This window comes from Ovis canadensis, chromosome 14 (assembly GCF_042477335.2).
Source record: "Ovis canadensis isolate MfBH-ARS-UI-01 breed Bighorn chromosome 14, ARS-UI_OviCan_v2, whole genome shotgun sequence".
Taxonomy (NCBI): domain Eukaryota; kingdom Metazoa; phylum Chordata; class Mammalia; order Artiodactyla; family Bovidae; genus Ovis; species Ovis canadensis.
Window position 1 is genome coordinate 76,277,434 of NC_091258.1, and position 27,493 is coordinate 76,304,926.

Sequence of the window (27,493 nt, forward strand, 5' to 3'; positions counted from 1 at the left end):
GGTTCCTTCAACCCCAAGTCCTACATCCAGAGAAATCTGGTAAGAAAATAAAGTCATGCTTTCCCAAGTGTTTACATGTATATCTTTTCTTCTACACATTGCAAGACAGGATAGGAACTTTAATGGGAGGTAGAGGATTTAGGCGCAGACAGTCAACCCCACAATCACATCACTAGAATACTATGAAGGAAGAGCTCCAAAATCATCAACTGGCGCTGATGAACCATTTACAGGACAGGGTGCGTCAGGAGGGGAGATGCCAAGGTGACCGAGGGGGACACCTTTGTGAGAAGATTACTTCAGGACGTGCCCTTGTCAGACAAGTACACCCCTGAGTCTGCCCTCATTGTGAGTCCAGAGATGGTGTGAAATGATGAGGTTGGGGTTCATCTCTTCCACCTGCGTCAGCATCATCTTAATCTCCTCATCATATGAAGATTTGTTCAGGCTGGGAAAATACAAAAAGAGAAGCTGTGTTGACTCGATACATGATTTCTGCCCGCTCTACACCCCAATGGCTAGCTCCCCTTCACTCTTTCCTGGGAGAGTTGTGCAAAGGATGCATAAAATACTTCCTAGAGACTAGGAAAGTGAGCAAGAGGGGTGTGAGCCATTTGCCCCTCCCCTGCAGGTCACCAGGGTCTTGGCACATGGAAGGCGCTCAAATGTTCATTCTATAGAAGTCAGCTACACACTCTAAATGCAAACATAATGTTTCTCAAATTTATGGTTGCCAGAGGGGAAGGATGGAGGGAAGGGATAGTTTAGGAGTTTGGGATGGATATGTACACACTGCTACATTTGAAATGGAGAACCAACAAGGACCTACTGTAGAGCGCAGGGAACCCTGCTCAGTGTTATGTGGCAGTCTGGATGGGAGGGGAGTTTGGGGGTGAATGGGTACGCATATATGTATGGCTGAGTCCCTTCACTGTTCACCTGAAACTATCACATTTGTTAATCGGCTGTACCCCAATACAAAATACAAAGTTAAAAAAAAAAACCATAATGTTCCAAACAATATTGACTCCTTCTCTTCAAGAAATGTACTTCTGTGTCAAGACCCTGCTCTGTCCTTGATGGAAACCCTCCTGGCTCTGAGCTGCGGTTGCACTTTTTCAGGCAAATTAAGTAGGAGATGGTGTTTTTAGTAAAGGAGTCATTCTTGCCTGGGGTGATTCTGCTTGTCAGGGGACATTTGACAACATAAGGAACCTTTAAAAAATTTTTTTTCAGGGATAGATACGATGGGCATTCTTTTTAAAAGTTAATTAAAATTTTATTGAGATATACCTGACATGCAACATTGTATAAGGTTAAGGTTGAAACACATTGGTTTGATATGTTTATATACTGCAAAGTGATTACCATCAGAACGTTAGCTAACATCTCTACCAGATCACACAATCTCTCTCTTTTGGTGGTGAGAACAATTAAAATCTTGTCTCAGATGTGTATAACGGACTTTTGGTCTCAGAGGGAGAGGGAGAGGGTGGGATGATTTGGGAGAATGGGAATTCTAACATGTATACTATCATGTAAGAATTGAATCGCCAGTCCATGTCTGACGTAGGGTGCAGCATGCTTGGGGCTGGTGCATGGGGATGACCCAGAGAGATGTTGTGGGGAGGGAGGTGGGAGGGGGGGTCATGTTTGGGAACGCATGTAAGAATTAAAGATTTTAAAATTAAAAAAAAAAAATCTTGTCTCAGCAATTTTGAAGGTTTTTTTTTTTTTTTCCCTTGGTGGCGGGGGGCATGTGGCTTACAGGATCTCAGTTCCTCGACCAGGGATTGAAGCTGGGCCACGGCAACGAAAGCGCAGAAGCCTAACCACCAGACCACCGTGGGAGTGCCTAAAGTTTGTATTTCTGGTCATCATCTCTCAAAGGCGGTGCCCCAGGGAACGGAACGAGTGGGTTGAGACCAGAGACACTCGACCAACATCCTGCGATGCACAGGATAGCCACCCCCTGCAAAGAAGTCTCCAGCCCAAATGTCAATGGTGCCAAGACTGCACAAACCTACAGTGGTCCCACCTCCCTCGGGGGTCACTCACCACTGAGGCAACAGCATCCACTCACCCAAGCACTTGCAGGCTGCACTCCAGACTGACCAAGGCTTCACACAGCACCGCCGCCCCATCATAGTCCAGGGTGATCCATTCCAGGTTCACGCAAGTCAGCGATTTGCAGGTGGTGAGAGCCGAGGCTAGGTCCTCACAAGAGGCAGGGCTGAGCTCGCAGGCCTCCAGCCTGCACAGGGGGACACACCAGCATAAGGTGGGCTGGCATAGACACCACCTCGAGGTGCCAAGGCCACGCTTCTGAGAAGAAACGTTGCAATCTGGACAAGTGGGTCTCAACCGGGGCACACAGTGTGTCTGCAGACATCTGACACGTGCAAGGAGTCCTGCTAGCCTCCCGTGGGTGGAGGGAGGCCAGAGTTACAGCTAAACCTCCCTCAATGCATAGGACAGCTCACTTTCCCACTCCAGCAAGAAACCACCCAGGCCCAGGGCTTCCCTGGTAGCTCAGTGGTGAAGAATACGCCTGCCAATGCAGGAGACACGGGTTCAATCCCTGGTCCAGGAAGATTCCACATGCCACGGAGCAACCAAGTCTGTGAGCCACAACTACTGAGCCTGTGCTATCAAGCCCGGAATCCGCAACTTCTGAAGCCTGTGTGCCCTGCAGCCTGTGCTCCACGAGAGAAGCCACTGCAAAGAGAAGCCCGCGCACCGCAGCTAGAGAGTGGGACCCGCTCGCCCCCACTGGCTACCGTCAGAGAGCGCCCGTGCATAGCAACGAAGACCCAGAGCAGCCAAATAAACAGATAAAACTATATATAAAAAAACCACCAAGTCCCACATGTCAGCCCGTGGCAAGCTGGAGCAAACCCTGGGTTCATGGCTGGCATTTTACTTAACAGATTGCTTCACTGCACTTGTTTTTAAACTTGCATCCCGTTCGTCCCTTTCACTCTCCAGCTTTTCTTCTTGAAATAGGTAAGCTTCCCCATCATGCATGGACACTCACCCGAGGTGCTCTAATTTACACTTAGGGTGCTTCAGAGCTTTGCATAACTGTTTGGCGCCAGCATCGTATATCTTATTGTTCCCTAGTTTCAGGGTCGTCAGTTTTTCACTGTGAACAAGAACAGTAGCGATGTCCACACAGCAAACAGAAGTGAAGTAGCAATTCATCAACCTGGAGGAAAAGAAAAATACAAGTGGATCTGATCCTGAGGTCCAACCTGTAAGGGCTTCACTTATGTTCACTTATTCCTGTAAAGGAAGAAATACTCAAGTGTTCCTGAGATGCTGACGATGGTGATGGAGATGATACCAGAGATGACGATGAGATGATAGAGGAGACGACGATGATGATGATGACAGATGAGAAAGAGGATAGAGATTGCAATGATAATGACCGAGATGATGGGGACGATGACAGAAGTGATGATAGAGATGACACAATGCAGTTCCTCCCCTTTCCGCCCTCTGCCCAACCCTGGGCTCCCTGCACTCTCCTTCCTGCCCAGTCTCTCCCCTCAGGGACCTCTGTTCCTGCTGGTTCTAATGCTCTTTATCCAAGTATATGCTGAGTTACCCCCCTACTTCCTTCAAGTCTCTGTATACACAGCATGTTTTGGGAAGGACTTCACTGAATATCTCACATAATTTGGTATCTCCTGTGTATCTCCTGTCTCCAAGCTCATGGCTCCTCACAGTATGGTGCCCCACTCACGCAGTATGCAAGCGCGTATACAGAACATACATACGTACATACACATGTGTGTAAGCCTGATGAACGTGTATCTGTGTGTGCAAGCATGTGGACACATGTATAGACACATTTATACACACATATATGTCTGCTATGTACATATCTGGAATACGTATAGAGGGTGTATATGTGTGTCTATGTTCTCAAGCAGGAATGATTTTTGCTTCCTGCCCCCAGGCGACACTGGGCAGTGCCTGGGGACATTGTTTGGCTTGCCACACAGGGACAGGCTGCTACCACCATCCCACAGTGCACTGGACAGTCGGCCTCTCCAGGAAAAAACCATCTCAGCCAAAACGTCGATAGCTAACATGCTGTTGATCTTGTTGTTTAGTTGCAAAGTTGTGTCTGATTCTTTGTGTCCCCGTGGGCTGCAGCACACCAAGCTTCCCTGTCCCTCATTATCTCCCAGAGTGTGCAACTGTTGACATGTACCCACTACCATATGTAAAAGAGATAACTAACAAAGACCTACTCTGCAGCACAGGGAACCAATCAGTGCTCTGTGGTGACCTGCTGCTGCTACTGCTAAGTCGCTTCAGTCATGTCCGACTCTGTGTAACCCCATAGATGGCAGCCCACCAGGCTCCCCTGTCCCCGGGATTCTCCAGGCAAGAACACTGGAGTGGGTTGCCATTTCCTTCTCCAATGCATGAAAGTGAAAAGTGGAAGTGAAGTCGCTCAGTCATGTCCAACTCTTCGTGACCCCATGGACTGCCCGCGACCAGGCTCCTCCGTCCATGGGATTTTCCAGGCAAGAGTACTGGAGTGGGGTGCCATGGCCTTCTCCATGGCAACCTGAGTCGCAAGGAAATCCAAGAGGGGATACATGCACACACATAGCTGACTCATTTTGTTTATAATAGGCACTAACACAACATTGTAAAGCAAATATACTATAATAAAAATTTTTTAAAAAAACAGATGAGTGGATAAAGAAGTTGCGGTACATATATACAATGGAATATTCCTCAGCCACAACCTAGAGCCTGATATACAGAGTAAAGTAAGTCAGAAAGAGAAAAACAAGTATCGAATAATATACACACATTTTTGGAATCTAGAAAAAACAGCACTGATGAGCCTATTTTCAGAGAAGAAATGGAGACGGAGAGAACGGCCTGGTGGGCACAGTGGGGAAGGAGACGACGGTAGCGCAAACTGACAAAGAAGCACAGACACATATACCCTGCCACGTATAAAACGGGCCTCCCTGGTGGCTCAGACGGGAGAGAATCCGCCTGCACTGCGGAAGACCTGGGTTCCATCGCTGGGTCGGGAAGAGCCCCTGGAGGAGGCAATGGCCACCCATTCCAGTATTCTTGTCTGGAGAAGCCCCATGGACAGAGAAGCCTGGCGGGCTACAGTCCATGGGGTTGCAAAGAGCTGGACACGACTGAGTGACTGAGCAAGAACAACATGTATAAACCAGACAGCTAGTGGGAAGCTGCTGTATAGTCCAGGGAGCTCAGCCTGGCGCTCTGTGATGACCAAGGGGAGTGGGATGAGGGGAGGAGGCTAAAGAGCAAGGAGATTATATATGTAATTGTGACTGATTCACACTGCTGTATGGCAGAGACCACCACAATACTGTAAAGCAATTATCCTCCAATAAAAAAATCAACTTGAAGAGGTAGAGTTAAAAAAAACCAGACACACATCTGCCAGGAAGCCCCAGAAGTAGCAGGTGGGGTAACCACTGAGCCTTGCTTTTTTTTCTTTTTCAGAAGACTCCATGCTTTTCCTCTCTTCCTGTTCCTTTCCTGGGCTGCCAAGAGCCAAAAACCAAACCAAACACTGACATTCAAACAAACCCCAGCCAGGCGTACCATAACTCCTGTAGGTTGCAGCTTGGGTGCCTCAGCGATTCACACAAAGTTGTCACTCCCTCATCTTTCAGGACGTTTGAGCCCAGGTCGAGAACAGTCAGGGATCTGTTGCCCAGAAGGACCTGGGAGAGGTAGTCACAGGCTGCAGAGGTGAAGCAACAGTGCGACAATCTGCAAAGACACACACATCATCCGTCAGCCTACGCAAGTCCTGTGTTCTCGTTCAGTCGCTCAGTCACGTCCTACTCTTTGCAACCTCCATGGACTCTAGCCCTTCAGGTTCCTCTGTCCATGGGGTTTCCCAGGCAAGAATACTGGAGTGGGTTGGCATTTCCTCCTCCAGGGGGGTCTTCCTGACCCAGGGATGGAAACCGAGTCTCCTGCATTGGCAAGTGGATTCTTCACCACTGTGCCACCTGGGAGGCCCACATAAGCTCCATAGGGTAATCTTTTCATGAAACTACATGGAAAAACTTTCTTGTACCCTGTGGTCATTTAGAAAAATAAGAGGATTAAAATGTGGAGCAGAGGTGACTTCCCTGAGGGTACAGTGGATAGGAATCCACCTGCCAATGAAGGAGACAGAGGTTCGATCCCTGGTCTGGGAAGATCCCACATGCCTCGGAGCAATGAAGCCTGTGAGCCACAGCTTCTGATCCTGTGCTCGCAACAAGAGAATCCACTGCTCACCGCCACTAGAGAAAGTCTGTGTGCAGCCGTGAAGACCCAGCGTGACCAAAACTAAATTAAAATAAATTTTTTAATGTGTAGCAAAGGGAATCTAAAAAGAAATGATACAAGTGAACTTAGGTACAAAACAGAAAGAGACTCACAGACTTAGAGAATGAACTATAGTCAGGTGGGAAGGGATGATCAGGGAGTTCCGGACAAACATGTACACACTGCTGTATTTACAATGGAGAACCAGCAAGGACCTGCTGTAGCGCACAGGGAACTCTATGGCAGCCTGGACGGGAGGGGCGTTTGGGGGGGAGAATGGATACATGTATATATATATGGCTGAGTCCCTTTGCTGTCCACCTGAAACTATCAGAACATTGCTAATCAACAATAATCCAGTTCAAAATAAAATGTTAAAAAAAGAAAATGTAAGACTTTAACGGTCACTTAATATAATCTCCAGATTTTCCATGACTCTACAATTATGCCTTTCCTAAATATCTCCACTTTCTGCCATTTTACGTTACACTGAATTAATACCTTGCATCAAAAATTTTAAGTTCTAAGGTTTGTTATAAATAGACTTTTCATATTTTTTAAAATTTATTAGCCAATTGACTTTACAAAAAACTTAATGCTTTCTATTATACTATAAATTTGCCCATTTTGCAGAATTCTGACCTAGTGGAATATATTTTTTAAATCTGCACATTTGTTTAAAATGGTATTAAACATTTAAATACTAAAAATATTAACTATTTGAAGGAAAAAAAAAGGTTGAACATTAGAGGAATGGGGTAAGGGTTATAAGAGAATTTTTGTGCTACTTTTCCAACTTTGTTCCAAGCCTAAAACTAGTTCAAAATAAAAAGTAAAGAAATAGATTGAACATTTTTTCTTTTAAAGTTACTAGTGACTTTCTTGCATCTTCAGTAGTCTTTCATTTTTAAGGAATAAAGATTCAAGTTTAAAAACAAAAAAAAAGTTAATTGATGTATTTTAAAGAACTCTTAGATAAATATATCCCACTTAAATTACCAGCTATTGAATATGCTTTAATTTTATTTACTGAATAATATCAGGCAAGATTTAATAGCCAAGTCCTTTCATCTTCCAATATGTAATTTCTTTTGTGCCTCTAAATATTTCTTGGTCTAAATCGTTATAGTTCAGAGTTTTCTCTTATTTTTTTTAATAGTTTGGTTTTAACGTTTAATGTTCCTGGAACTTTAGTATTGACTTTTTTATAATTAAAAAAATCATCTCAGTAATAATATTCTAGCCTTCTTCTATTGTAAATGCCACTTTGGGTGTGCATGTAATACTTGTGTCTATACACACACCTGTGGACACGCACACACACAAAAGCTTTGTTTCTAGACTACCTATTCACTTCCAAACACTCGGGCTTGCTTGCTCCCTTCCCCCACTTTAAGGTATTCTTTTGAAATTAACACTAAGTTTCTCCTGTGGCCCCCCTGGGTAAATAGACAACCCTTTCTATTGCCACCGACAGAGAATCAGTTTGGTTTATAGAAACTTCAGGCAAGAAAGAGGTGGGGACACTGGAGGTGGGGGAGGGGTCCAGTGATAACCAGGGACGTGTGAAGCCCCACACCTGCAAGCAATCAGATGAATCCCCCCCCACCCCCTGCCACCAAGCACCCAGGATACCTACAGAAGCACCAACAGTCTTTATGATAACCAGGGCACCAAGCTGGATGCTAAGGGCTCGCCTTGTGTCTCTAGAATTCATCAATTCAACCTCAGGCACCCCTGCGGGGCAAGCCCGCTTTGCTGGACCGTGCGTGGTGTGGAGGCGGTCCGCGGCCGTCCCCCCGGGCTCCCCTCCCCAACACCGACTCACAGCAGCGCCTCCAGGGCACAGTCTGGGCTCTTCAGGGCCTCACACAGCACCTGCACCCCATCGTCCTTCAGGGCGTTCTCGCACATGGAGAGAAGCTTCAGCTTCTTGTTGTGGATGGTAACAGAGGCGATGTCTTCGCAGGCTTCACCCGTGATGTCACACTTCCCCAGCCTGCAGGAGATACGGGTGGTGGGGGGCAGCCGGAATGTTTACAGGGTGTCTGCCCAAGGGGCCCTGGACCACCTCAGGGCCTCCAATCCAGCACCTGCCGACTCCAGACTCTTTCAAAAGCAGAGGTAATTATGCGATTCTCCGCATGAGTCTCTTGTTGCTTTCCACTCAAATTAGAAATGCTTTCAAATGTGGTTCTGGAGAAGACTCCGGAGAGTCCCTTGGACAGCAAGATCAAACCAGTCAGTCCTAAAGGAAATCAATCCTGAATATTTATTGGAAGGACTGATGCTGAAGCTCCAATACTTTGGCCACCTGATGCTAAGAGCAGACTCATTGGAAAAGACCCTGATGCTGGGAAAGATGGAAGGCAGGAGGAGAAGGGGGCGACAGAGGATGAGATGGTTGGATGGCATCACCGACTCAATGGACATGAGTTTGAGTAAACTCTGGGAGATAGTGAAGGACAGGGAAGCTTGGTGTGCTGCAGTTCATGGGGTTGCAAAGAGTCGGACACGAGTTAGCCTGAACAACAACAACAAAGCAAGCCTGTATGTTCAAACAGCTCATGCATGGACCCTTCCTCTCCCTCTGATGAATCTTGATAGGTGAAATTAACCACATGCATGTGATCTGTCAGTCATATTACTGGTGGAGAGAAGAGTATGTCTTCTTGGTGGGTTTAACAAATTGCTTTTGTTTATTGCTATTTCTGCTACTTCTCTTTGTTCTTCCTGCTGAAAAAAAGACTGAGTCTGTTTAGAAATACCCCAACGAGACTAAAGGCATCCCAGATAATTTTCAAGAGAAAGCAATGATTTGACCCACTCCAGTATTCTTGCCTAGAGAATCCCAGAGACAGAGGAGCCTGGTGGGCTGCTGTCTATGGGGTCGCACAGAGTCGGACACAACTGAAGCGACTTAGCGGCAGCAGTGATTTGGGGAAAATTACTTTCCCTCTATCCTCTGTTATCTGCCAGATTCCAAGATGACATTTGTGATCATCCATAACCTTTCTCATTTTAAGTCTCTGTTTAAGTCTCATATAAGTCTCTCTCATTTTAAGTTTTTTCAAGGGAAAAGAAAGTGGAGTTATGGCTTTGGTAGGATTGGTTGAGAGGAGAGTCAAGGAGAATCAGATAAGGCATCTGTGAGGTCATTCAAGTGAGCACAAAAGAAAAGATGGGACAGACCTTCTGAGAGGAAGCCTTGCCCTTGAGAACCCATCCTTCCTCATCTTAGTAGGAGGTCTACTGATACTGAGACGGACGTGGTGAAATGTGAGAGACCACGGCAGGAAAGGAGATAGGCGTGTTCGATCTGCCGAGTTCACACAGGGAAAAATCTACATCATGGAGGACAACCCCGAGACTCACATGAGTTCTTCTATGTTGCACATTGGGTGTTTCAGCGCCTCACACAGCTGCTTGGCATCCATATGGGAGAGGCTGCTGCCATAGAGGTTCAGGTGCTTCAAATGAGGGTTATGAAGAATGGCCTTAAATAATTCTAAGCTATTTGCCAGATTCGATGCAAAGTTACACCTACAAAAGAGGAAGAGATACAGTAACTCATGCAATGAAGTCCAAAGCAAGATACCTCTTACAAAATTCTTCCGACTTTTCATGCTTAGGCTCCTAATATATATATTTTTTAATATCTGGTTTGTTATTGTTCAGTCACTAAGTCATGTCCAACCCTTTGCAACCCCATGGAATGCAGCACGCCAGGTTCCCCTGTCCTTTACTATCTCCCAGAGTTTGCTCAAATTCATGTCCATAGGGTAGGTGATGCTATCTAACCATCTCATCCTCTGCCACCCTCTTCTCCTTTTGTCTTCAGAATTTTTTCCAATAATTTGGCTCTTCTGGTTGTATACGTGTGTGTGTGTAAGTCACTTCAGTGTGTCTGACTCTTTGCGACTCCATGGACTGTAGCCCACCAGGCTCCTCTGTCCATGAAATTCTCCAGGCAAAAATACTGGAGTGGGTTGCCATGACCTTCCTGTCCCCGGGATTGAACCTGTGTCTCTTACGTCTCCTGCACTGGCAGTTGGGTTCTTTACCAGTCACGCCATCTGGGAAGCCCTCTTCTGGTTATTTCCACCTATGAATTCTCTCTGAGATCTTTGGACACCAGGTGCTTAGAGGTCTCCTGTTTCTGCCTAGTCCCTCTACTTCTGCATTCCACCACAGATATTATAAGGAAACCAGACTGAGCCCATGTTAAATTCTTGGCACCAGGTTTGTGCCTCCTTGCACTCCTATATCTGGCAATACCTCCCATGTCCAAACAAGATTGTCTTCCCCAAGGAAAGGATCATCTCGGTCTAAAATTTTTAATTTTTTTTTTAAGGCAACAATTTTTTTAAGTTTTCTTTAAAAAAATAAAACAAATTAAAAGGAGATGGAATATGCCCTGGTTGGAGACCCAGGCTCCTGAGGTTGAGAAAACTGGATTCAAATATTTGCTTTTCCCCTGGATATTCTGAAGGTTGGGTAAATTAACTTAATGGTGGAGGTTCATCACAAAGCAAATAGATCATGATGGTTCAGAAATTACCATTTATTGCCCCCCCATAGAGGAATGGATAAAGAAGATGTGTTACATTCCATATATACAATGGAATATTACTCAGCCATTGACCCAGAGGGATGGTGTGGGGGGCGGAGGGGAGGTGGGAGGGGGGTTCGGGATTGGGAACATGTGTACACCCATGGCGGATTCATGCTGATGTGTGGCAAAACCAATACAATATTGTAAAGTAAAAAAAAAAATAAGAATAAATTTTTTAAAAAGAAATGAAATAATGCCATTTGCAGCAACATGGATGGACCCAGGGAATGTCATAATGAGTAAGTCAGACAGAGAATGAGAAATACTGTATGACATGCCTTATATGTGAAATCTAGAAAGAAATGATACAAATGAACTTGCTTACAAAATATAAAGAGAGCCACAGACTTAAGAGAATGGACTTATGGTTGCCAGAGGGGAAGGGATAGTTAGGGACATTGGGATGGACAGGTACACACTGCTATATTTAAAATGGATAACCAACAAGGACCTACTGTAGAGCACAGGGAACTCTGTTCAGTGTTACATGGGAGCCTGGAGGGGAAGGGACTTGGGGGAGAATGGATACCTGTATCTGTATAGCTGAGTCCCTTTGCTGTTCACCTAAAACTACCTCAACATTGTTAATCGGCTCTGCTGCTGCTGCTGCTAAGTTGCTTCAGTCCTGTCCGACTCTGTGTGACCCCATAGACAGCAGCCCACCAGGCTCCCCCATCCCTGGGATTCTCCAGGCAAGAACACTGGAGTGGGGTGCCATTTCCTTCTCCAGTGCATGAAAGTGAAAAGTGAAAGTGAAGTCGCTCAGTTGTGTCCAACTCTTAGAAACCCCATGGACTGCAGCCCACCAGGCTCCTCCATCCATTGGATATTCCAGGCAAGAGTACTGGAGTGGGGTGCCATTGCCTTCTCTGGTTAATTGGCTCTACCCCAGTACAAAATAAAAAGTTCTTAAAAAAAAAAAAAAACCTCTAGGTATGACGATGATTCATTTCTGTGTACACTGTGAAGAGGAACTGTTTTCCTCAGTTTGGAACCCCAGGGTCCTTGGAAGGATATGTACATTTTCATTCACATCTTCACTCAGGTGGTTTCAGATACCTGGTCTCCTCCTTTACAGAGTCATCTGCCCCGTTTAAAATCAACAACCAATCTCTCAATTATAAGACCGCTAGTCCTCATTTTTCAATAAACTGTATAGACTGGAGAAGACTCCTGAGAGTCCAAGGAGATCAAACCAGTCAGTCCTAAAGGAAATCAACCCTGAATATTCATGGGAAGGACTGATGCTGAAGCTCCAATACTTTGGCCACCTGATATGAAGAGCCGACTCGCTGGAAAATATCTTGATGCGGGGAAAGATGGAAGGCAGGAGGAAAAGGGGACGACAGAGGATGAGATGGTTGGATGGCATCATCGACTCAATGGACATGAGTTTGAGCAAACTCCAGGAGATGTGAAAGACAGAGGAGCCTGGCGTGCTGCAGCCCATGGGGTCTCAAAGAGTTGGACATGACTTTGTGACTGAACAACAACAACTGAACTGATGTATGAGCAAGTCAGTCCTCTACTTTATTTTTGACAGAGCTTCCAGAAGAAATAAAAACAACAACAACACTGCGACGAGGTCCATTTTTTACTATCCATGCAGGATCTAGAGCAATTCATTTATGAGTCCGTTTCCTTCTGTGAAGTGAATAAACCACTTCCAGAATGCAAGGATCCATACATTCACTCGACCTCAGTTTAAAGAGTGCCTGGAAAACTCTGTATTTTGCTAGCTGCTGGAGACATCAGGGCAAACAAGAGAGAGATCTTTTCTCTCTTCATGGTGAATTAGTCAGAGAAACACTGTGTCTCAAGACCACCCCCAGCTGTGGTGGGTTCCTAGGCTCACAAGTTTTGGTATATGGCAAGCGACACTTAAGCTGAAGAAGGAGTTAAAATTTAGCTTGAAAGTGATAAGCTTGCAGAATTGAAGAAAACAGGATGGCCTAGGGCAAACCAAGTTACTCAAAGCATCAAAGAAGGCCATCATCAAAAAATCTGCAAATAATCAATGCTGGAGAGGCTGGGGAGAGAAGGGAGTTCTCGGCCACCTCATGCGAAGAGTTGACTCATTGGAAAAGACTCTGATGCTGGGAGGGATTGGGGGCAGGAGAAGGGGACGACAGAGGATGAGATAGCTGGATGGCATCACCAACTCGATGGACGTGAGTTTGAGTGAACTCCGGGAGTTGGTGATGGACAGGGAGGCCTGGCGTGCTGCGATTCATGGGGTCTCAAAGAGTCGGACATGACTGAGTGACTGAACTGAGCAAAGGCGAACAGAATGGAGATTTTAGGGCTTAACCTAAAAACAGAGCTACCATATGATCCAGCAATTCCACTCCTGGGTATGTATCCATAGAAAACCATAATTTGAAAAGGCACACGTACCCCAATGTTCATAGCAGCAGTATTCACAATAGCCAAGACATGAAAGCAACATAAATGTCCATCGACAGTTGAATGGATAAAGAAGACATGGTCCATATGAACAGTGGAATATTACTCAGCCATAAAAAGAATGAAATCATGCCTTTGCAGCAACATGGATGGACCTAGGGATGATCACACTAAGTGAAGCGAGACAGAGAAAGACAAATACCATGGGACATCACTCATATGTGGAATCTTAAAAAAAAAAATGATACAAAGAGACTTATTAACAAAACAGAAACAGGCTCACAGACTTCAAAAACAAACTTATGGTTACCAAAGGGGAAAGGTTGGGGGGAGGAATAAATTAGGAGTTTGAGATTAACACACACACACACTCCTGCTTATAAAACAGATAACCAACAAGGACCCACTGTGTAGCACAGGGAACTCGACTCAGTACTCTGTGATGATCTGTATGGGAGAAGAGTCTGAAAAAGAGTGGACACATGTATGTGTGCCTGTGCGCTAAGTTGCTTCATTCCTGTCCAACTCCTTGTGGCCCCATGGACTGTAGCCCGCCAGGCTCCTCTGTCCATGGGATTCCCCAGGCAAGAATACTGGAGTGGGGTGCCATGCCCTCCTCAAGGGATCTTCCCAACCCAGGGGTCGAACCTGAGTCTCTTACATCTCCTGCACTGGCACACAGGTCCTTTACCACTAGCACCACCTGGGAAGCCAAGACACATGTATGCGTATGCGTGTGTGCATGTATGTGTATATGTGTGTGTGTATATATTTAACTAATAGTGCTGTGCACCTGAAACTAATACAACATTGTGAATCAACTACAGTTCAACATAGCATAAAAGTTAATTTTTAAAAATTACACGGAAAAAAGTACATTTGTGTACTTAAAGGCAGTCTCTCCATTAAAGAAACATCTCCTCTCCTTGACTTCTTAGCTGTCATAAAAAGCAGTCTTTCCGCCATAGAAAGAAAAGCATCAGAGAATTACTGTGATCTTCACTATGCTTCTGGTATTTGTTTTGTAAAAAGGTCATGATGAAATTGCTATAAGGATTACAAGACAGAGGAGATGGTGCATATAAAGCAACCAGCTCAGGGCCTAAGAACTGTTCTATACACACTACCCATTCCATGCTATTCTTATTATTTCTCTCTTTTACGAACTTAAGGCTCTTTTATCACCTGTCCTCAGCACCTTCCTCCACCATTTCCTGGGAAACATCTATTCTCAATCCATCGGCATCCAAGCAAACATCACCAACTACCAGGACTATCTGCTCTTGGGCTCCCCAAGCAAGTTTTATGTCACAGTTAAAACATCTGTGACAGAGAAACTGAAATGGGGAGCTCAGTGCAAACACATTGCTAGACCAAAACACACAGTTGTGTCACCCAAAGGTAATACCAAGTTCCCCAAAATGCCAATTCTGCTTCTGAAACAAAATAAGATTTCTCTGGACTTCCTAGGTGGCTCAGTGGTAAAGAACCTGCCTGCCAATGCAGGAGATGCAGGTTCAATCCCTGGGTCGGGAAGATCCCCTGAAGGAGGGCATAGCAACCCACTCCAATATTCTTGCCTGGAGAATCCCATGGACAGAGGAGCCTGGCGGGCTACAGTCCATGGGCTCGCAAAGAGTCAGACACAACTGAGAGACTAAAGAGCAAGAACAATGAGATTTTTTAGCTAATCGTCTGCACACAAGTGAGCTGATGCTGTGGAAGGTCTGGTTCTAGGGACCACTCACAGCAGAAAAAAGGAAAATTTGTCCTTTCTCACCCAGGCTCTATAACCTGGCAACCAAGCTTCTTGAGCACATTCCGTCTTCAAGTCTCCCTGTTTGCCCAGTTTGTGTCTCACGCAGTGAAACATCTTAAATCAAGGAAAGCGCTCAGAATTTGCTTTTGACCCATGGGATTGTAGCTCAGGTTTTCAAAAGAAACCAGAGTGGGAAAAAACGACACCCTGCTATTGACTTAAAGAACAGGTGAAAATCTGACTTACACGAACTTGCGGAGTTTACAGACGGGTTGAGACAGCGTCCTGCAGAGAACAGCTAGAGAGGCCTCATCGAACTGACAGTTCTCCAGATTTAGCATCTCGAAGTCCTCGCTAGCGGTGAATGCTGAGCACACATCCCGCCAGAGGGTAAGTTTCTCAATGGTGCTGTGGGAAGACAAATACCATGATTCTCCCGTGGCTCCACTCGACTCACTCCTTAAACCGCTAAAAATAGGGCTTCCATCCCTGATGGCTCAGTGGTAAAGAATCCACCTGCCAATGCAAGAGACACAAGTTTGATCCCAGATCTGGGAAGATCACGTGCCTTGGGGCAACTAAGCCCATGTGCCATGACTACCAAGTCTGAGCTACTGAGTCCACGTGCTCTAGAGCCGGTGCTCTGCAACAAGAGAAGCCCCCGCAATGAGAAGCCCGCACACTGCAACTAGAGAGGAGCCGCTGCTTACTACAATGGAGGAAGCCTGCAGGCAGCAAACAAGGACTCAGCAAAGCCAAAAACAAATAAATGAATTTTTTGATAAAGCCAAAAATAGAGTTGCCATACAATCCAGCAATTTCACTCCTGGGGACATATCTGGAGGAAACCAGATATATTCAAAAGGATACACGCACTCCTATGCTCACTGCAGCATTGCTTACAATAGCCAAGACATGGAAGCAACAAAAATGTCCATCAACAGATGAATGGACAAAGATGTAGTGTATATACATACACACAGGTACACACAATGGACTATTACTCAGCCATTAAAAAAGAATGAAATAATGCCATTTGCAGCAACATGGACAGACATGGAGATTACCAAAGTAAGTGAAGTAAGTCAGGCAAGAGGAAGGCAAATATCATGGGATATTGCTTGTATGCGGAATCTAAAATAATACAAATGAACTTATTTACAAAACAGAAACAGACTTCAAAAACAAACTTACTCCTACCAAAGGGGAAAGGTAGGGGGAGAGAGAAATAAGGAATTTGGGATTGACACATATACTCTACTATATATGTTTGTTCATTTATCTTTTTGATTCCACATATAAGTGAAATTGTACAGTACTTATCTTTCTCTGATTTATTTCACCAAGCATAATATCCTACAGATCCATGCATGCCATCATAATTGGCAAGATATCGATTTTTATGGCGGAGTAATAATCTATCTATATCACATCTTTTTAAGTTTATTTTTAAAGTAAAAGATAATTGCATTACAGAATTTGGTTGTTTTCTGTCAAACCTCAACATGAATCAGCCATAGGTCCCCTCCCTCTTGAACCTCCGTCCCATCTCCCTCCCCATCTCACCCCTCTAGGTTGGTACAGAGACCCTATTTGAGTTCCCTGAGACCTACAGCAAATTCACAAATTGGCTATCTATTTTACATATGGTAATATAAGTTTCCATGTAACTCTCCATACATCTCACCCTCTCCTCCCCAGCCCTGTGTCCATAAGCCTGTCCCTTATATTGTCTGTTTCTCCATTGCTGTCTTGCAAATAAATTCTTTGGTACTATCTTTCTAGATTCCATATATATGTGCCAGTATTCTGGATGGCATCACTGACTCGATGGTCGCGAGCCTGAGTGAACTCCGGGAGTTGGTGATGGACAGGGTGGCCTGGCGTGCTGTGATTCATGGGGTCGCAAAGTGTCGGACACGACTGAGTGACTGATCTGATACATATGTATATATATCATATCTTCTTTATTCATTCATCTGTTGATGGACACCTAAGTTCTTTCCATACCTTAATAAGGCTGCTACAAACATTAGGGTAGATACAAAAGTCCTCATTATGGGCAAAATAACCTGTAACTGTGTATGATGACAGATGTTAACTGGTCCTCAGATGGTAAAGAATCTGTCTGCAAGGCAGGAGACCTGGGTTCAATCCATGGGTCAGGAAGTTCCCCCAGAGAAGGGAATGGCAACCCACCCCAGTATTTTGGCTTGGAAAATTCCATGGGCCCCTGGCATGCTGCAGTCCATGGGATTGCAAAGAACTAGACAAAACTGAGCGACTAACACTTTCACTTTTCATGTATGGTGAAAGATATTAACTAGACTTTCTGTGGTGACCATTTCACAGTATATACAAATATTGAAAATTATGCTGCACACCTGAATCCAATATAATATTGCATGTCAATTATATATATTTTTGGCCGTGCCACACAGCACATGGCATCTTAGTTCCCCAGTCAGGGATCAAACCCATGTCCTCTGCAATGGAAGCATGGAATCTTAACCACCAGACCACTAGGGAAGTCCCTCAATTATACATTAATTTTTTTTAAATGACAATGAAAGAGGGTATGTGTTAGACACCTAAAGTGTGAGCTGGGAGCCTGAGCCTAATGAAAGAATGCAAGTTAAAATCAGCCCAGGGATGCAAGGATTCTTCAATATTCGCAAATCAATCAATGTGATACACTACATTAACAAATTGAAAGAGAAAAACCATATGATTATCTCAATAGATGCAGAGAAAGCCTTTGACAAAATTCAACATCCATTTATGATACAAACCTCCAGAAAGCAGGCATAGAAGGAGCATACGTCAACATAATAAAAGCCATATATGATAAGCCCACAGCAAACATTATCCTCAATGGTGAAAAACTGAAAGCATTTCCCCTAAAGTCAGGAACAAGACAAGGGTGCCCACTCTCACCGCTACTATTCAACATAGTTTTGGAAGTTTTAGCCACAGCAATCAAAGAAGAAAAAGAAATAAAAGGAATCCAGATTGGAAAAGAAGGAGTAAAACTCTCACTGTTTTCAGATGACATGATCCTCTACACTGAAAACCCTAAGGACACCACCAGAAAATTACTAGAGCTAATCAATGAATATAGTAAAGTTGCAGGGTATAAAATTAATACACAGAAATTCCTTGCATTCCTATACACTAACAATGAGTAAACAGAAAGAGAAATTAAGGAAACAATTCCTTTCACCATTGCAATGAAAAGAATAAAATACTTAGGAATATATCTACCTAAAGAAACAAAAGACCTATATATAGAAAACCATAAGACACTGATAAAAGAAATCAAAGATGATACAAATAGATGGAGAAATATACCATGTTCTTGGGCCAGAAGAATCAATATAGTCAAAGGGAGTATACTACCCAAAGCAATCTATAGATTCAATGCAATCCCTATCAAGCTACCAACAGTATTTTTCACAGAGCTAGAACAAATAATTTCACAATTTGTATGAAAATATAAAAAACCTTGAATAGCCAAAACAATCTTGAGAAAGAAGAATGGAACTGGAGCAACCAACCTGCCTGACTTCAGGCTCTACTACAAAGCTATAGTCATCAAGACAGTATGGTAGTGGCACAAAGACAGAAATATAAATCAATGGAACAAAATAGAAAGCCCAGAGATACAATCTCTTTAACAAGTGGTGCTGGGAAAACTGGTCAACCACTGTAAAAGAATGATACTAGAACACTTTCTAACACCATACACAAAAATAAACTCAAAATGGATTAAAGATCTAAATGTAAGACCAGAAACTATAAAATTCCTATAGGAAAACATAGGCAAAACACTCTCTGACATAAATCTATGACTCACCTCCTAAAGTAATGGCAATAAAAGCAAAAATAAACAAATGGGACCTAATTAAACTTAAAAGCGTTTGCACAACGAAGGACACTATAAGCAAGGTGAAAAGACAGCCTTCAGAATGGGAGAAAATAGCAGCAAATGAAGCAGCTGACAAAGAATTAATCTCAAAAATATACAAGCAGCTCCTGCAGCTCAATTCCAGAAAAATAAATGACCCAATCAAAAAATGGGCCAAAGAACTAAACAGACAGTTCTCCAAAGAAGACATACAGATGGCTAACACACACATGAAAAGATTCTTAACATCACTCATTATCAGAGAAATGCAAATCAAAACCACAATGATGTACCATCTCATGCTGGTCAGAATGGCTGCTATCAAAAAGTCTACAAACAATAAATGCTGGAGAGGGTGCAGAGAAAAGGAAGCCCTCTTACACTATTGGTGGGAACACAAACTAGTACAGCCACTATGGAGAACAGTGTGGAGATTCCTTAAAAAACTGGAAATAGAACTCCCATACGACCCAGCAATCCCACTGCTGGGCATATACACCAAGGAAACCAGAATTGAAAGAGACACGTGTACCCCAATGTTCATTGCAGTGCTGTTTACAAGAGCCAGGACATGGAAGCAACCTAGATGTCCATCAGCAGATGAATGGACAAGAAAGCTATGGTACATATACACAATGGAATATTACTCAGCTATTAAAAAGAATGTATTTGAATCGGTTCTAATGAGGTGGATGAAACTGGAGCCTATTATACAGAGTGAAGTAAGTCAGAAAGAAAAACACCAATACAGTGTATTAACACATATATAAGGAATTTAGAAAGATGGTAATGATGACCCTATATGCAAGACAGCAAAAGAGACACAGATGTAAAGAACAGACTTTTGGACTCTGTGGGAGAAGGTGAGGGTGAGGTGATGAGAGAATAGCACTGAAACATGTATATTATCATATGTGAAATAGATTGCCAGTCCAGGTTCGATGCATGAGACAGGGTGCTCAGCACTGGTGCACTGGGATGACCCTGAGGGATGGATGGGGAGGGAGGTAGGAGGGGGGTTCTGGATGGGGAACACACGCAAATCCATGGCTGATTCATGCCAATGTATGGCAAAAACCACTACAATATTGTAAAGTAATTAGCCTCCAATTAAAATAAATAAATAAATTTTTAAAAAATAAAATCAGCAAAGAGAAAAGACACACTGGCAAAATCTGGAGGAAATCAGGCACAATCTTCTAAGTGTGCCTTCCCAGTGGAATTATCAGGATATGCTAAAATGCTATGGGGGGAAGGGACGGGGAAAACATTGTTCTGGCAACAATAAAAACTGCTTAGCTTTCAACCTGACATTGGCCCTATGAAGTAAGATGCTGACCCCTGTTTATACAGATGGGAAAACTGAAGACTCACAGTTCACGGTCACAACACTAGCAAACAGCAGTGCAAGGACTCTAACCAATGTCTCTTTGACCACAAAAGTCATGTTTTTAAGTACAGAAGTACAATGTTTTATGAAATACCCATTGGGGGCTGGAAAGAAAGTAAAAAGTGAGACTGTTAATTGCTCAGTTGTGTCTGACTCTTTGCAACCCCATGGACTGTAGCCTGCCAGGCTCCTCTGTCCATGGAATTTCCCAGGCAAGAATACTGCAGTTGGTTGCCATTCCCTTCTCCAGGGGATTTTCCCACCCAGGGATCAAACCCGGGTCTCCTGCACTACCCGGGTGGATTCTTTACCATCTGAGCTACCAGGGAAGCTCATCTGGGACTGGCAAAAATATGGCACATAGGAGAGAGGGATTTAATACATGGACTTACTTTGAGATGCATCCAGACTCATCTGGGAAGACACGTTCCATACACAGGTGAAATTTCTGGAGACTATGGCAATGTCTCAGACAGGCTGCACATATTATCAGTTCCTCTTTGGTTCCAATATAAATGTCAATGTCTTTGAAGAAATTCACCACTTGGGCTACAAATTCTGGGTCCTGGGTCTCAAACAAACAATTGAACAAAGCCTGGAAACTCACCGTGACATTATTGGGGTCATACTGACTTAAAGTGTCAAGACTTTGTGTTATTTCCTGCTTTATCTCTTTGGACAGTGGAAAACCGAAGGATGTCTCCAGCCTGTTGGTCATCCTTTCAGTTGAGAACACAAACAGGAATACTGCTGTCCAGGACAAGTGGGAGTAGTGTTCGCTCACGGCCCTGGTGATGAGCTGGGTCACATTTCCAATGACCGAGTGAGGTGGGTCTTTGGGTCGTTTGAACATGTAGAACATGGCGGCACAAAATTCTTGGATACAGGCATGGATGAAGGCAAGGCAGTCACCACTCCTGTGAAGAAGTTTCATATCTAACCACATCAAGGTGTCCGATTCGGACACCCCGTTCCTCCTGAGGTCCTCAGGGCAAAACAGGAACGTTCGAGTCCATATACCCTCGGCAGCCAAGGTACACAGGCTTTTCAGACAAGCTCTTCTCTGCTTCAGTGGACAAGTCTCACTTCCTGATTTGAATACTTCCGTGAAGAAAGACACATACAAACCAGTGATGGTTTCAGAGTCTAGCTCCAGGTCTTCTCCTTTATCCAGCTGACACTTCAAGCCGGTACAGACCAGCCAACAGAGAAAGGGGCTCTGGCACAAGAAGAAGAGTGACCTCTTCTCCCTCACAAAACTGAAGGCTCTCGAGGATGCATCATTCTCCTGGAAGTAATGGGAGAAATACAGCTTCCTTTGGTGCTCAGAGAACCCCAAGAGAAAGATGCATTTAATGTGCTTCAACAAGGAGTGGTTTTTTCTCATCCCTGTCTTGCTGAGTGCGAGGAGCAGAGAGCATTCTGGGAGCATCTGTTTCTGTAGCAAGCTCCTCAGGACAACCTGCATGGAGTGTGGCTCCTCCCAGTCTTCACAGAGGTCAGTGTCGCAATCCAAGTCAAACTTCAGTTCCTCCACGCCATCCAAGATAAAGAGAATTCTCTCTGGTTGGGAAAAGATGTCTTCAATGGGCTCTGAAGACTCAGGCCAGTCCCTGGAGAGCAGCTCCACCAGGCTCATGTCCGTCACACCATTCATTTCACGGCCCGTGAGGAGGAAGACAAACGAGAACCTGTCCCTCCACAGGTTTCCCTTGGCCCACTCCAGCATCACTTTTCTCAGAAGCGTTGTTTTTCCAATCCCTTCAGGACCGTGCAAGATCACAGTGGGTGAGGACTCTCCAGGCTGGAGGGCGGCAAGGAAGACAGCGTTCAGGTATTCGTATTCGCTCTTTGTGGTCTCTCTGTAGAAATCTTCAGGAACCAGAAGGCAGGCCTCCTTCTCCCATAGGACTTGGAATTTCTGTTTCATGTGGCTTCTATATGGGTTTATCGTCTCTGAATTAACAGGGACAGAAGAGAAGACAATAAAAAAAAATACACCCCATATTTGGTACTGAGAACAAACCCTGTGGATTTACTCAAACACACATGCAAAGACTGACGTATGCCCATGGGGGACCAGGCTCATAAACTTAAGGGCTTTTTTTCTTATTTATTTTTATTGAAGTATAGTTGATGTACAATGTTGTTAATTCCTATTGTACAGCAAACTAATTTGGTTATACTTATATATTCATTCTTTTTTAATATTCTTTTCTACTATGGCTTATAGGATTTTTTAAAATTAGAGGGTAATTACTTTATAATGTTGTGTTATTTTCTGATGTACAACAATGTGAATTAGTTATATGTATACATATATCCCCTCCCTCTTGAGCCTCCTTCCCACTCCTCTCGTCTTACCTCTCATTACTCAAAATAATGAGTCAAGTTCCCTGTGCTATGCAGTAGGTCCTTGCTGGTTATCTGTTTTATACATGTTCAGTCGTGTCTGACTCTCAGTAACCCCATGGACCATAGCCTACCAGGCTCCTCTGTCCATGGAATTCTCCAGGCAAGAATACTGGAGTGGGTTGCCAGTTCCTTCTCCAGAGGATCTTTCTGACCCAGGGATTGACCATGTCTCCTGCACTGGCAGGTGGGTTCTTTGCTGCTGAGCCATCATGGAATCCCTAAATATCTGGGTCATCACAGAGCATCAAGCTGAGCTCCTCGTGCGACACAGCAGCTTCCCACTAGCTATCTGTTATACACACAGTAGTGTGTATATGTCAGTACTACTTTTTCAACTCATCCCACCCTCTCCTTCTCCCAGTGTGTCCTAAGAACCTAGGAATAAAACTATCACATGACCCAGAAATCCCACTGCTGGGCATAGACCTAGAGAAAAACATAACCCCCCCCCCCAAAAAAAAAAACCTACCCCAGATTTTACACAGAATATGACCACCTGGGGATTACATTTCAAACTGGAAGAACACTATCTGCCCTGTCAAGAATTCATAAGCACTGCTATTTATTTAGGGATTCCATGATGGCTTAGCAGCAAAGAACCCACCTGCCAATGCAGGAGACATGGTCGGGTCAGAAAGACATTCTGGAGAAGGAAATGGCAGCCCACTTCAGTGCTCCTGCCTGGAGAATTCCATGGGCAGAGGAGCCTGGTAGGCTATGGTCCATGGGGTCACTAAGAGTCAGACACAGCTGAACATGCATGCATGTATAAAACAGATAACCAGCAAGGACCGACTGCATAGCGCAGGAAACTTTACTCATTATTTTGTAATAACTTATAAGGGAAAAGAATATGAAATATATATACCTTATATAGTTTATGTCCCATATATTTATGTATATTGTGCATTATAATACATAATATATAAATTATATGTCAGAAAGGTCCCCTGGAGAAAGAAATGGCAACCTACTCCAGTTTTTCTTGGCTGGGAAATCCCATGTTCAGAGGAGCCTGAAGGGCTACAGTCTACGGGGTTGCAAAGAATCGGACACAATTTGGCGACTAAACAGCAAATTATTACTAATATATTTGATGTATAATATAAATTATATATCACTTGGCTATACATCTGAAACTAACACAACATTGTAACATAAATTAGCAATAATTCCTTTTAAGAAATCATAATAAACCATGAAAACAGATAAAAGAGAACCTTGAGAGCAGAAAAATAAAATATAAAGAAATATTGGAAGAGTTTCCATGTTCATGAACTCCAATTTAAGATCAAACACTCACTCAAAACGAAATTTAAATATATGTGCGTATATATATATATATATATAAAAAGAAAAAAATTAATGGGTGATTTTGTCTGGTATTTTGTCACTGTTTGCCAGGATTTACAACTCAACTGATCTTATTCTCTGAGGGAAAAAAAAAATAGCGTACTCTCCCAGAGGAGGATGTAAGGCCCTTCAGTGAGTCAAAAATAACTGGTCCTACAACAACAGGAAGGCCTTAGCCACTTGATCAGCATCATAAAAGATGACTTAGAAGATATCAAGTTGGTAGAACATGGATTGAATGAAACCATCCACATCAGAGGTGGTATCTTCAGTTGACAGCTCACAAACTTGTGTTAAAGATTTGTGAAATACATCTTCCTGTTACATCAGGCCTTCTTTAAAAATGAAACTGACCACATGAAGGGGGGGGGGGGGGAACAATCCTCTCTCCTGACTTGGTTTTTGAGAAGGTTACTGAAAAATTATTATTCATCAAATCTGAAATAACAGTCACCTCACTGCTCTTCAGAGCTAGCCTTTGAAAGATTTATATCTAAAAGCTGTAATTACTTTAAAAGAGAAATACATAATTACCAAAAATATTTACTATTGTACATTTTTACAACAGCATTGTTCTTAGAAATAATCAATGTTTAATGATTATTCTCCATTGAGCCTGTACTCTGCTTTCCATAGCAAGTAAATATGAAATGTCTACTTTGCACATAACAAAATAAACTATATAATTACTTGACAAAAAAAAAATAACTGGTCCTGAATCAGATGTGTCCCTTTTAGAAACATCATCTAACACTCGGGGACACTGTTAGGTCTGCATTTTTCTCATTTGCAAACCTCAGAGTCGTAGTAAAAATGGAATGACGTCACACATGAAAAGTGCTTCCTGTGGGAGCGGGGGCATCTGCTATTTCCTCATCTTAGGATTCTGCCTAGTTTCTTGTGCAAGTCTGGTGAAAAAGACGTGACCTCTATGGGAAAAGAACCTTAGAAAGAGTGGACACATGTACATGTATAACTGAGTCACTTTGCTGTGCAGCAGACAATAACATAACTCCGCAAGTCAACTCTACTCCAATAGAAAAAATATTTAATCGAAAGAAGGGTGGAGAGGGTGGAACAAATGAAGAGAGTAGTATGAAGACATACACTACAGGTGTAAAATAGCCAGTGGGAATTTGCTGTGTGACGCAGGGAACTCAAACTGGGTCTGTGTAACAACCTAGAGGGGTGGATGCGGTGGGAGGTGGTAGGGAGGCTCAAGAAGAAGGGGACATGTGTATACCTATGGCTGATGTGTGTTGATGTATGGCAGAAACCAACACTACTGTCAAGCAATTATCCTTCAATTTAAAAAAATAAATTTTTTTAAAATTATTTTTTTAAAAGAAGTGGATCAGAAGCATTGTGGAATTCCATCTCAGCAGTCCTGGTGACACAGACACTAAGCCCCAGGTGCTCAGTCGTGTCCGACTCTCTGCAACACCATGAACTATAGCCCACCAGGCTCCTCTGTCCATGGGATTCTCCAGGCAAGAATACTGGAGTGGGTTACTATTTCCTTCTCCAGGGGATCTTTTAAACTAGCATTGACTCAACTTGGAACAGAAAAATGAGAAGACACTTAGATGAATGGTCTGAGGACATTATTCATCCACTCTGGCTCATGAGTGACCAGAGCTGGCTTGCAATTCTACTATTTCCAAGGATCTTACTGACCCTTAACACATTCTCAACAGATGGAGACGTGGCCGCTAACTCAGTAACAATGTGAACTTCATTAGAAGCTCCCAGTAAACCAGTCACCCCCGTGGGTCCCTGCCCCCTATTCCTTCTAGGACACTTACGTCGGATCTCGTTCCGAGCCTTCCTCCATAGATCATCCCGACTGATCTGAAGAAACAGACTCAGGGTCACGTCCCAGGCCAGTTTTCCTGGGTAATGCTTGCTCAACAGCTTTGACACATTTTCTCGTGAAGCCTTCTTTAGTTCAGTCCACGGGATGGGCTTGAGTTTGAATTTCAGAGGTTCTTGCTTGAGGAGCTCCTTAAATTTCCAGAACTCTTCCTTTTTGAGCTCCTCCAGGTACCACAACAAGCCAAAGTCAGAAAAAAAAGAATCGGCCATCTTGTCACGGGATTGCGGAGCTGGACTTCTCCAACCGGTGGGGGGAGGGGGAAATTCTCAAAAAGAAGCAATAGGTGATATGATACCTGGGAAGAAGGGTATCATGACGAAGTTAAATCTCAACAGATGTGGATATCATATCATGCATTTCTTGTTTAAAATCTATCTTCCCAGCTTCACTTAGCAGGGGGGAAGTACCCCCATCCTTTCTCAACATTCCAAAATCACATATGTGAATTCAGTGCTAACAACTGAAAATGTGGCTGATACTAAACCAAATTCCTTGGACTGCAAGGAGACCAACCCTGTCAGTCCTAAAGGAAATCAACCCTGAGTATTCACTGAAGGACTGATGCTGTAGCTCCAATACTTTGGCCACCTGACTCAAATAGCCAACTCATTGTAAAAGACCTTGACGCTGGGAAAGATCAAGGGCAGGAGGAAAATGGGGTGACAGAGGATGAGATGGTTGGACGGCATCACCGACTTAATGGACATGAATTAGAGCAAACTCCGGGAGATAGCGAAAGACAGGGAAGCCTAGTGTGCTGCAGTCCGTGGGAGAGAGGATTGTTGTATGGCAGAAGCCAACACAACATTGTAAAGTAATTATCCTCAAATTAAAAATAGAAATAAGAATACAAATGGAAGTCTGTTGCTTTGTTAGCATTGTTTGTTTCATGCAGGCAAGGGTCAGCCTCAAGATGTGTTGTTAAAATAAAAATCAGAACTACCTGGGGGGCGGGGGTGGGGAACAGGTTCAGTTCAGTTCAGTTGCTCAGTCGTGTCCGACTCTTTGTGACCCCATGAATCGCAGCATGCCAGGCCTCCCTGTCCATCACCAACTCCCGGAGTTCACTCAGACTCACGTCCATCGAGTCAGTGATGCCATCCAGCCATCTCATCCTCTGTTGTCCCCTTCTCCTCCTGCCCCCAATCCCTCCCAGCATCAGAGTCTTTTCCAATGAGTCAACTGTTCGCATGAGGTGGCCAAAGTACTGGAGTTTCAGCTTTAGCATCATTCCTTCCAAAGAAACCCCAGGGCTGATCTCCTTCTGAATGGACTGGTTGACCAGCAAAAAAAACAAAGTCGAGAAACATGGAGATTTAAAGAGGGAACGTGCTGGATACACAACCTCTCTGTGAATTTAAATGCTTTTCCCTTTAGTACACCCTTGCCAAAACAAAGCGGAGGAGACCTGGCCATTTCTGGTACCCCTCTCTCTG

General features: G+C 43.8%; 1 protein-coding gene across 1 annotated transcript; it reads right to left on the reverse strand.

Moving 5' to 3' along the window:
* Positions 1-315: 315 nt before the first annotated feature.
* On the reverse strand, positions 316-26,266 carry NLRP9 (NLR family pyrin domain containing 9). Its single transcript, XM_069552391.1, has 11 exons — positions 25,987-26,266; positions 20,806-22,369; positions 15,363-15,524; positions 14,688-14,694; positions 10,615-10,637; positions 9,712-9,849; positions 8,165-8,335; positions 5,617-5,787; positions 3,038-3,208; positions 2,084-2,254; positions 316-448 (listed from the first exon to the last, which is right to left on the reverse strand). Exons 1-11 carry the CDS (start codon positions 26,264-26,266, stop codon positions 316-318), a joined length of 2,991 nt encoding a protein of 996 aa, XP_069408492.1.
* Positions 26,267-27,493: the final 1,227 nt, after the last annotated feature.

Excerpts from the sequence above, each read along its gene's own strand:
- NLRP9 (XM_069552391.1), bottom strand. The coding sequence starts at position 26,266 with ATGGCCGATTCTTTTTTTTCTGACTTTGGCTTGTTGTGGTACCTGGAG. Across the intron at positions 9,850-10,614 it reads ATCTTGTTTGGACATGGGAG|CTTAGAATTATTTAAGGCCA; the intron begins GTATTGCCAGAT and ends TCTGGCAAATAG. Across the intron at positions 2,255-3,037 it reads TGTAAATTAGAGCACCTCGG|GCTGGAGGCCTGCGAGCTCA; the intron begins GTGAGTGTCCAT and ends CCCCCTGTGCAG.